The sequence below is a fragment of the Otolemur garnettii genome, unplaced genomic scaffold (assembly GCF_000181295.1).
Source record: "Otolemur garnettii isolate 467f Iridium unplaced genomic scaffold, OtoGar3 scaffold00146, whole genome shotgun sequence".
NCBI classification, from domain to species: Eukaryota; Metazoa; Chordata; class Mammalia; order Primates; family Galagidae; genus Otolemur; species Otolemur garnettii.
In genome coordinates, this window is record NW_003852541.1 from 3,306,289 (window position 1) to 3,316,197 (window position 9,909).

General features: G+C 43.5%; 1 protein-coding gene across 1 annotated transcript in view; it reads left to right on the forward strand.

Annotated features, from left to right (window-relative positions):
- The window catches only part of RUFY1 (RUN and FYVE domain containing 1), a 69,355-nt gene that overhangs the window by 14,752 nt on the left and 44,694 nt on the right, over positions 1 to 9,909 (forward strand). The window contains exons 5-6 of the mRNA XM_003799148.3: positions 1,411 to 1,472; positions 8,276 to 8,341. Of these exons, the coding sequence (XP_003799196.1) occupies positions 1,411 to 1,472; positions 8,276 to 8,341 (128 nt within the window). The remainder of the gene's footprint in view (positions 1 to 1,410; positions 1,473 to 8,275; positions 8,342 to 9,909) is intronic.

A 9,909-nucleotide genomic window follows, 5' to 3' on the forward strand; every position in this document is an offset into this window, starting at 1 on the left:
ATCCCTTCACTAAGGCCTCCGAGGTTAAAGGCAGGAATATAGATTCCCCATAGCAGGAGGCATATCATAGAAATTGGAGACATGTCTTAAAACCACGACACATAGCTTTGGATAAGTGTCATTAGCTTTGTTTTTAACATAAGTGTGATTACTATAGTGGAGTTATTGCTAGACACGTTATTCTTTGACTTAAAATTGTATCCTGAAGTTTTTTTATGTTATACATCTATCGTTGCATTCTGTGTTACGGTTCTATAGGTTTTATGACATGGGTATAACACGATTGATGTAACATTTTCTCTGTTGATGGACATTTAGATGGCACCCAATTTTCTTATATTTCAAATAGGAACGGCTTCACTTACTCTCAAGTTCTTTATTTCGTACAAAGACTTTGATGTTTAGATGTGTAAGGGGTCTTGGTCCTCCTTAGTTCTTAGCAGGGGTAGAGAATTTTCATGAAATACTAATTAGACTATTTCACCAAAATTTGAGGAAAGAGAGTGTCAGTTAAGGTAACCACTTTAGTCTAAAGATCCAGGTCTCTCTCTTTTTAATTACTTTGTTCCCAAAGAACTTTGTTGATCTTTATAAACAATGTGATTATTGACTAAACACATAAAACTAATCTTAACTAGGTGATGAAATTTCAGAATACTCTCAAATCCTATATCCTAAAAGGTGGTAGGGATATTTTCTTTTCTTTTTTTTGGGGGGGGGGGTATTTTGTCACCCTTGTAGAGTGCTCTGGCATCACAGTTCACAGCAACCTCCAGCTCTTGGGCTTAGGCGATCTCTTGCCTCAGCCTCCTGAGTAGCTGGAACTATAGGCACTCGCCACAATACCCAGCTATTTTTTGTTGCAGTTTGGCTGGGGCTAGGTTCAAACCTGCTACCCTCAGTATACGGGGCCGGTGCCCTACTCACTGAGCCACAGGAGCAGCCCAGGAAGGGATATTTTTCTTTTTTTTTTTCTTTGAGACAGGAGCCTCAAGCTATCCCCCCCTGGGTAGAGTGCCGTGGCATCTCAGCTCACAGCAACCTCCAACTCCTGGGCTCAAGCGAGTCTCCTGCCTCTGCCTCCCAAGTAGCTGGGACCAGAGGCGCCCGCCACAACGCCAGGCTATTTTTTGATTGCAGCTGTCATTGTTGTTTGGTGGGCCTGGGCTGGATTCGAACCTGCCACCTTGGGTGTACATGGCTAGCGCCTTAGCCACTTGAGCCACAAGCGCCGAGCCAGGGATATTTTTCTTTTGGTTTGTTGGTTGATTAGCAATTTATAGAGCTGCTTAGCCTAATTAAATGTTCATAGGAAAGAGATAATAACGTAAATACACTGAATTTCAAAAGTTTGTGAAAAATAGGAAATGTCATTTTTAAATTTGAACTTGTGTATTTTATTTTGATCAGGTTGGAGTGATTGATTTTTCCCTCTACCTTAAGGATGTGCAGGATCTTGATGGTGGCAAGGAGTAAGTACTATATTGTATGTTGTTTTGTACATTTTTTAAGAAATCCTGGCAAAGAATACTTCTCTTATTTTTGCTTTGAGATTTTAGTGCTTGTTTATTTATTTTTATTTATTTTAGAGGCAAAGTCTCATTCTTGCACAGGTTGGTCTTAAATCCCTGAAGGGATCTCCCCTCTTCAGCCTCCCAGAGAGCTAGGATTAGAAGTGTGAATCACCATACCCAGCCTGTTTAGGTGTTTTTTTTTGTTTCTTTGTTTTTTTTTTGAGACAGGGTCTCACTTTGTTACCCTTGGCAGAGTGCTGTGGCGTCACAGCTCCACAGCAACCTCCAGCTCTTGGGCTTAGGCGATTCTCTTGCCTCAGCCTTCCAAGTAGCTGGGACTACAGGTGTCTGCCACAATGCCCAGCTATTTTTTTTTTTTTTGCAGTTTTTGGCCGGGGCTGGGTTTGAACCCGCCACCTCTGGCATATGGAGCCGGCGCCCTGCTCCTTTGAGCTATAGGCGCCGCCCATGCCCATCTATTTTTTATTGCAGTTTGGCCTGGGCTGGGTTTAAACTCACCACCCTCGGTATATGGGGCCAGTGCTCTATTCACTGAGCCACAGGTGCCACTTGTTTAGTATTTTTAATTACAGAGGCAGTACATTACTGTTCTCGTTGTTGAAGGAATTATGTTAAGATAGGAATAAGGAATACACATGGAATTCCCCACACACACTCCCCACCCCCCCACCCCCGCCTCACATCAGTCCCACTCCTCCATAGAAGAAGCTGTTTTTGCGTCTTCTTCCAAGCTTTTGTTTAATGCCATACAGTTATGTGTTTATTTGTAGGGCATCTTTGATCATAGTGTGTTTTGGATGTCATTTCATGCCTCTCTTTCACCCCTATCCCCACTCCTCTTCACAAGGACGTTCTTTTCTTTTTTCTTTTCTTTCTTTTTTTTTTCCCCAGAGATAGTGTCTTACTCTGTCACCTAGACAGGTGTGCAGTGGCACAATCATAGCTCACTGAAACCTCAAACTCCTAGACAAAAGTGATCCTCCTAGCTCAGCCTCCCAAGTAGCTGAGCTTACAGGCACACCTATGTTCCACTGCTCCTGGCTAATGTTTTAAATTGTTTATAGAGACTGAGTTGTTCTGTGTTGCCCAGGCTGGTCTCAAACTCTTGGGCTCAAGCAGTCATCTTGCTTACAGCTTCCAGTTTGGTGGGGCTGGGTTTAAACCTGCCATCCTCAGTATATGGTGTAGGGCCAGTGCCCTGCTCACTGAGCTACAGGGGCCATCCTCTTTTTTATTTTTTATTTTTTTCTGTAGTTTGGCCAGGGCCAGGTTTGAACCACCGCCCTCCGTATATGGGGCCTGCACCCTACTCATTGAGCCACAGGCACCCCCACCTCCCCCCAGACAGACTTTTCACCAGAGTTTCTGATCCTGAAGCCTAGCCTTATACCTTGTTCTTCCTCCAGGGATCTACTCAGGAACTGTTGAGGCTACGAAACAAATTCTGAAAGAGAAGGAGCTGGTGAATGTAAAAAGAAGATTTACATTTCCTTTGTGTCTGTTCTTTTCAGTGGTTTGTGAAAACAATTCCACAGGGTTCCTGCTAGTCAGAGAGGACAGAGAGCAGAGAGTGCTTGATTTTTAGCAGTTACTGAAAAATTACGAGCTAATAATTTTTTTTGTTACTTTACTATTAAGACCAGCCATCCTTTCACTAGGAATAACATTTAACTTTAAAAAAGTTGTTGTTTTAGGGAGCCTGATTTCCTAGAAGTTGATATAGGAAAAGTTATAGAACTGGTGAAATAATACAAATGCAGTGCCATCATTGGATACATAAAAGGTGCCTAAGTTTTCTTTAGTTTTATCAAACATGTATGTGAGAAAGAGATTCCTCACTTGATCAGTCACTTGCCTACTTCAGCTCCTATGTACCCTTTCCACAGAGCTGCCTCCCAAAGCAGTGGCTCACTCCTGTGGCCCTGCAGTCCAGTGTCAGTCAAGAGATCCAGGATGAACTGGAGGAAGCAGGAGATACCACTACATCCACCTCTAAGGCGAGCCCTGCAGCCAGGCTCCAGGCCCAACACTGCACTAAGCTATACATGTCTCCCAAGTGCACTCCCAGAACTATCCCTGGCAGTTGAATGTTAGTAGAGAAAAGTAAACAAGAGTAAGTGTTCTTTTGATATTGTATATGCAAAGATGACTCTCCCCCAAATCTTAGTTTTTTAGCTCAGTATTGTATTTGTAATAAAAATACTACTTGGGTCAGGATGGTGAACTTCGTATGAAGTTTCCCTCTGCCTTTTTTTTTTTTTTTACCCACTTGTAAGTTTGGATTTCTTCTGTTCTATGCAAGCTCTAAGTTATGGTTTTTGTTTGTTTGAGACAGAGTCTCAGTCTGTTACCCTGAGTAGAGTGCCATGGCCTTATAACTCACAGCAACCTCAAACTCTTGGGCTCAAGAGATCCTCTTGCCTCAGCCTCCCAGGTAACTGGGACTACAGGCGCACGCCACAATACCCAGCTAATTTTTTTTTTTAGAGATGGGGGTCTCACTCTTGTCAGACTGGTCTCGAACTACTGAACTAAAGCAATCTACCCACCTCAGCCTCCCAAAGCACTAGGATTATAGGTGTGAGCCACAGCACCTAGCCTCTCTACATTATTTTCCATTGCTGTTTATAAGTCTCACATGGATTCCTGGTACCATGATAGAAGAAAATCTTCTTGTGTTCAGAAATTAGGCAGCCAATCTTTTTTTTTTTTTTTTTTTTTTGTAGAGACAGTCTCACTTTGACACCACGGTAGAGTGCCGTGGTGTCACACAGCTCATGGCAACCTCCAGCTCCTGGGCCTATGCGATTCTCTTGCCTCAGCCTCCCCAGTAGCTGGGACCACAGGTGCCTACCACAACGCCCGGCTAGTTTTCTATTGCATTTTGGCTGGGGCTGGGCTTGAACCCTCCACCCTTGGTATATGGGACTGGCGCCTACCCATTGAGCCACAGGCGCCATCCAATTTTAATACAGATTTTTTTTTTCCTTTCTTAAAATGTATATACCTTTTTTTATTCTTTCACAGTTTTTGGCTGGGGCTGGGTTTGAACCCGCCACCTCTGGCATATCGGACAGGCATCCTATTCCTTTGAGCCACAGTTGCTGCCAAGGCAACCAGTCTTACTTGCCAGAACTATGGCACAAATAACAGGCATACAAAAATGTATTAACACAGTTACAGTCATCATCACTTGCTTAAAAATTGTCTTATAAATTAATGTTTTTGGCTCAGCGTCTGTGGCTCAAGTGCCTAAGGCGCCAGCCACATATACCTAATTTGGCGGGTTCGAATCCAACCCAGGCCCGCCAAACAACAATGACGGCTACAACCAAAAAATAGCCGGGGGTTGTAGTGGGCGCCTGTGGTCCCAGCTACTTGGAAGGCTGAGGCAGGAGACTCGCTTGAGCCCAGGAGTTGGAGGTTGCTGTGAGCTGTGATGCCATGGCACTCTACCCAGGGGGACAGCTTGAGGCTCTGTCTCAAAAATTAAAAAATAAAAAAAATAAATTAATGTTGTTGGCCCCAGGATGCAGAGAATCAAACAGGCCTGAGGTGAAGGAGCCTATACAGCCCTGAGGGCTTGGCACTGTGGTCCAGTTGTATTCTTGCTCCTTCCCACTCTGAATAGCACATCTCCCTAGGTGCTCATGGAACAATCAATTTCACCCCAAATCTCCGTCCTGAAGGCAGGATGCTATGTTGTATCTTTCTGGCTTTGTTGCCTATTGTTCTACAATTTTTGTTGTTGTTTGAGACAGACTCTCACTCTGTCACCCTTGGTAGGGTGCTGTGGCGTCACAGCTCACAGCAACCTCCAGCTTTTGGGCTTAGGCGATTCTCTTGACTCAGCCTCCCGAATAGCTGGGACTACAGGCACCTGCCACAATGCCCAGCTATTTTTTTGTTGTTGTTGCAGTTTGGTTGGGGCTGAGTTCGAACCTGCCACCCTTGGTATATTGGGCTGGCTCCCTACTCGATGAGCCACAGGTGCCACCCTATTGTTCTACAATTAAGATTTTTTTTTGTTAAATTCTTGCTAGTAACTGAAAAATGTTTTTCCACGTGTATTGGGGAAGGGGCTTCATTTTTTTTTATTTATTTTTTTACAGTTTTTGGCCAGGGCTGGGTTTGAGCCCGCCACCTCTTGCGCCTACTCCTTTGAGCCACAGTTACCGACCCTTCATTTTTATTTTAATGCACATTTATTTCCTTTTTGCACAGGATTTTTGTTTTTGTTTTTGTCTTAGATTTCAACAAGGCTTTAATAATGTAAATAAAGAACCAAATTATAAAATGCCCTAGAATGGAGAGTACAGAACTTCAGAGACAAAATAAAGACGCCTGAAAATATAAAAGCATTTTAAAAAGGTAATAATCTTCAGGACAGAGGAAGCATTTGCTCAGCAAAGGTACTGAGCAAATAATGTTTAATCAACATTAAATGAGATTAAAGACAAAGGCCCCTACCACAGGTGCTGGGGCTCTGTGATTAGGAAGGTAACATCTGTGCAGCTGACGGCACCAGGACCACATATGAACTCCAGTCACTTATAGAATGGGAAGAGCTCACTTATAGAATGGGAATTAATGGACTCCTGGTTGCAAAGTGGCCTTGGAAATGACCAAACTGGCTTTTGGAGGAGAGGCAAAGTGGCCCACAGGATGGACCCCAACCCATACAACCCCAACTGCCACCATATGCAGGCTGGGTCTTGGGGGTACCAAGGAAGACAGGCTGTCTTCATCTTCTCTGAGGACAACTCATTATTCAGATAAATAACAGGCAAGAGCTTCATATGACCAACAAACCAAAAAAAAAAAGCCAAAACAGCAGAGGTCCCCACCTCCAGAGGGCTAATTGCACAGGATTTTGTTGATGGTGTAAGAATATCCTAAGTCCTAAGTGGTAGTCTTCTGAGTAGCCACTGTGTGTTGATTTTTAATTGTTCTAAACTACTCAGGCTACTTTCTTTCTTTTTTTTTTTTTGAGACAGTTTCACTTATTAACCCTCAGTAGAATGCTGTGGTGTCACAGCTCACGGCAACCTCCAACTCCTTGGGCTTATGTGATTCTCCTGCCTCTGCCTCCCGAGTATCTGGGACTACAGGCGCCAACTACAATGCCCAGCTATTTTTTTGTTGCAGTTTGGCTGGGGCTGGGTTTGAACCCACCATCCTCGGTATGTGGGGCCGGTGCCCTAACCACTGAGCCACCGGTGCTGCCTTCTTTTTTTTTTTTAAGAGACAGAGTTTCACTTTATCACCCTCAATAGAGTGCTACGGTGTCACAGCTCACAACAACCTCAAACTCCTGGGCTTAGGCGATTCTCTTGCCTCAGCCTCCCAAGTAGCTGAGACTACAGGTGCCTGCCACAACGCCTGGCTATTTTTTGTTGCAGTTTGGCCAGGGCCAGGTTTGAACCCACCACTCCCCGTATATGAGGCCAGCAACCTACCCACCCACTGAGCCACAGGTGCCACCCTCAGGCTACTTTCTTATAAGGTAACACAACCCCAAAAGGTTATTATTATTATTATTTTTTTTTTGGTAGAGAGTCTTTGATATTTCATACTTGTTAAGTATGAAAGAGTATGTCTCAGTTTGTTAGTCTGTTGTGGGAGTTGTTTCCCATCATACTAGAATGCCTAGCCCTATTGACATCTTAAAAACTCATATTCATGTGTCATAAATTCATCCTTTTATGTTTCTCAAATGTATGTGTATATCTTACATAACATACTCTAAAAATGAAGTTGTCACACTCAAGTCTATTCTCAGCTTGACCCTTGGATGTAAGAACCAAGTCATTACATGTCATCCAGTTATTCTATCTTAAGAATAAATGTCCTATGTAAAATAGTGGATGCAGTAAATAAATTATCCAAGGCAGTGACTTCAACTTCATATTTGTGTTGTTAATTTTAAAGTTATTTAATTCATTTAAACTTTTTTTTTTTTTTTGCAACAGTCTCACTTTCACCCTCAGTTTAGTGCCATGGCATCATAGTTCACAGCAACCTCAAACTCTTGGCCTCAAGTGATCCCTATGCCTCAGTCACCCAAGTAGCTAGGACTACAGGCTCCTGCCACAACACCCAGCTATTTTTAGAGACAGGGTCTTGCCTTTGCTCAGACTGGTCTCAAACTCCTGAGCCCAAGCAGTTTACCCACCTCCACCTCCCAGAGGTGGATTACGGGCATAAGCCACTGCACCCAGCCCCTGTTTAAACTTTTAAGTTGGATTGTATGCTATCGCTCTGTGAGAAGATTCTTCCCTTTCAATAAACTACATTTTTAACTTTTTCCATTTAAAAAAAAAAGGAGATTGGGGGAGAGCCTAACTTTACAATATTAAAGACTTCTTTTAACCCATATTTCCTGGCCTTTAGATTGAAAGTGTCATGGTGTCTCTTCTTCAGTGTGAGAGCTGTTTGCAGGTGACTTGTGGGCTGATGTTGTTTTCACTGTGCATGGCAGTGACTTTTTCTCTGCACAAAGGCCCATTTTGTAGAAGAGGGAGGGCGTCTACAGGGAGCCTCATCTCCTAGGACCTGTTCCCCAGACAGCCGTGCTGTTTACTCTGGAGCCATATAGACATTACTAAGCTCTGTCTCTTGGTTTCAAAAAGACATTGGTACTGGTGTAAGCTTCATCGGAAGATCAGACACAGTTATGAGATATTAACCATTAAAAAAATTAATTTAAAAACTTCTCCCCTTTATGCTCTTTTTAAAAGGCATGAAAGAATTACTGATGTCCTTGATCAAAAAAATTATGTGGAAGAACTTAACCGGCACTTGAGGTAGGACTCACTCCTTTTATCAGTGGTGCAGTTCTGTACTCAGTATCCTATCACTGTTTTATGGAACTCTTTTTGCATTGCCATGTATTTGTAACTAACTTTTCCAAACTAAGAACAAAGATCATCAGTCAGCCAATATTCATATTTGTAGACTAAAGACGTATGACTTCTTTTTAACAACCAGCTCTCAGGAAATCTCTGGTTTTTTTGTTTTGTGCAGTCTACAATATGGAGAGGGAAGTATGTTAGAGACTCTCCACTCTTCAACCCACAGCCATGAGGTTGGAAATCCCCACCACAAGCACTATGGCTGCTGGAAGTCAGCACCCAGCCCTGTGGTGCACTGGGGCAGGGAAAAAGTGTTGAAAGCCACTGAGCTAGGCCTTCCAGAGCAATGTGATCATGAGAGCAGCCATATCTTGGCGTTTTAATTTTAGCTGGAAAGTTGCTGATGTGCTTTATGAACCACTAGTCCTTGAGCAGTGGTTCTCAATCTTCCTAATGCCGTGGACCTTTAATACAGATCCTGTGGGTCACAACCCACAGGTTGAAAACCACTGCCTTAGAGGTTTTGGTGGGGATTCTCTGGGAGACCTTAAACTGATGTGTTTGGAAGACACATTATTCCCTCCCTGGGATCCCTCAAGAGAGTACATTGCATAGTAGCAGTGCTCCACGGGGGCAGCCTCTCTGGCTCCAAAAGCCAGGCAAAGCTGGCATGTTCCTCCAAATGTTCTTAAGGAAACACTGGTCTGAGGCTTTCCTTAAATGATGTTGGCTGTTTTTTAAGATAGATCTTTGATTAATTCCTGTTTATTGAGAATTTCTATAAGGAATAAACGTTGAATTTTATCAAATGCCTTTAACATTCATTAAAATAATCATGACTTTTATCCCTTAATCTACTGATATGATGTATTTTCTTTTCTTTATTTTTGCTCACAGCAACCTCCAACTTGGGCTTAGGCAATTCTCTTGCCTCAGCCTCCTGAGTAGCGGGGACTACAGGCACCGGCCACAACACTCGGCTATTTTTTGTTGTTGTTGCAGTTTGGCCAGGGCCAGGTTTGAACCCACCACTCTCAGTATATGGGGCTAGCGCCCTACCCACTGAGCCACAGGTGCCACCCCCCCCTTTTTTTTTTGAGACAGAGTCTCACTTTGCCCCCCTGGGTGGAGTGCTATGGCATCATAGCTCATAGCAACCTCAACTTCAAACTCTTGGGCTTAAGAGATCATCTTGTCTCAGTCTCTCATGTAGCTGGGACTATGGGCACCCACCACAATGCCCAGCTATTTTTTGAGACTGTTGCTCAGGCTGGTCTCAAACCTCTGAGCTCAAGCAATCTACCAATCTCAGCCTCCCATAGTTCTAGGATCACAGGCGTGAGCCACCACACCCAGCCATGATGTAGTTTCTTTTTTTTTTCTTTTTGAGACAGAGTCTCAAGCTGTGACCCTGGATAGAGTGCCATGGCGTCACATCAGCTTACAGCAACCTCCAACTTCTGGGCTCAGGTGATCCTCTTGCCTCAGTTTTTCTTTTTTTTATTTTTTTTTTGAGACAG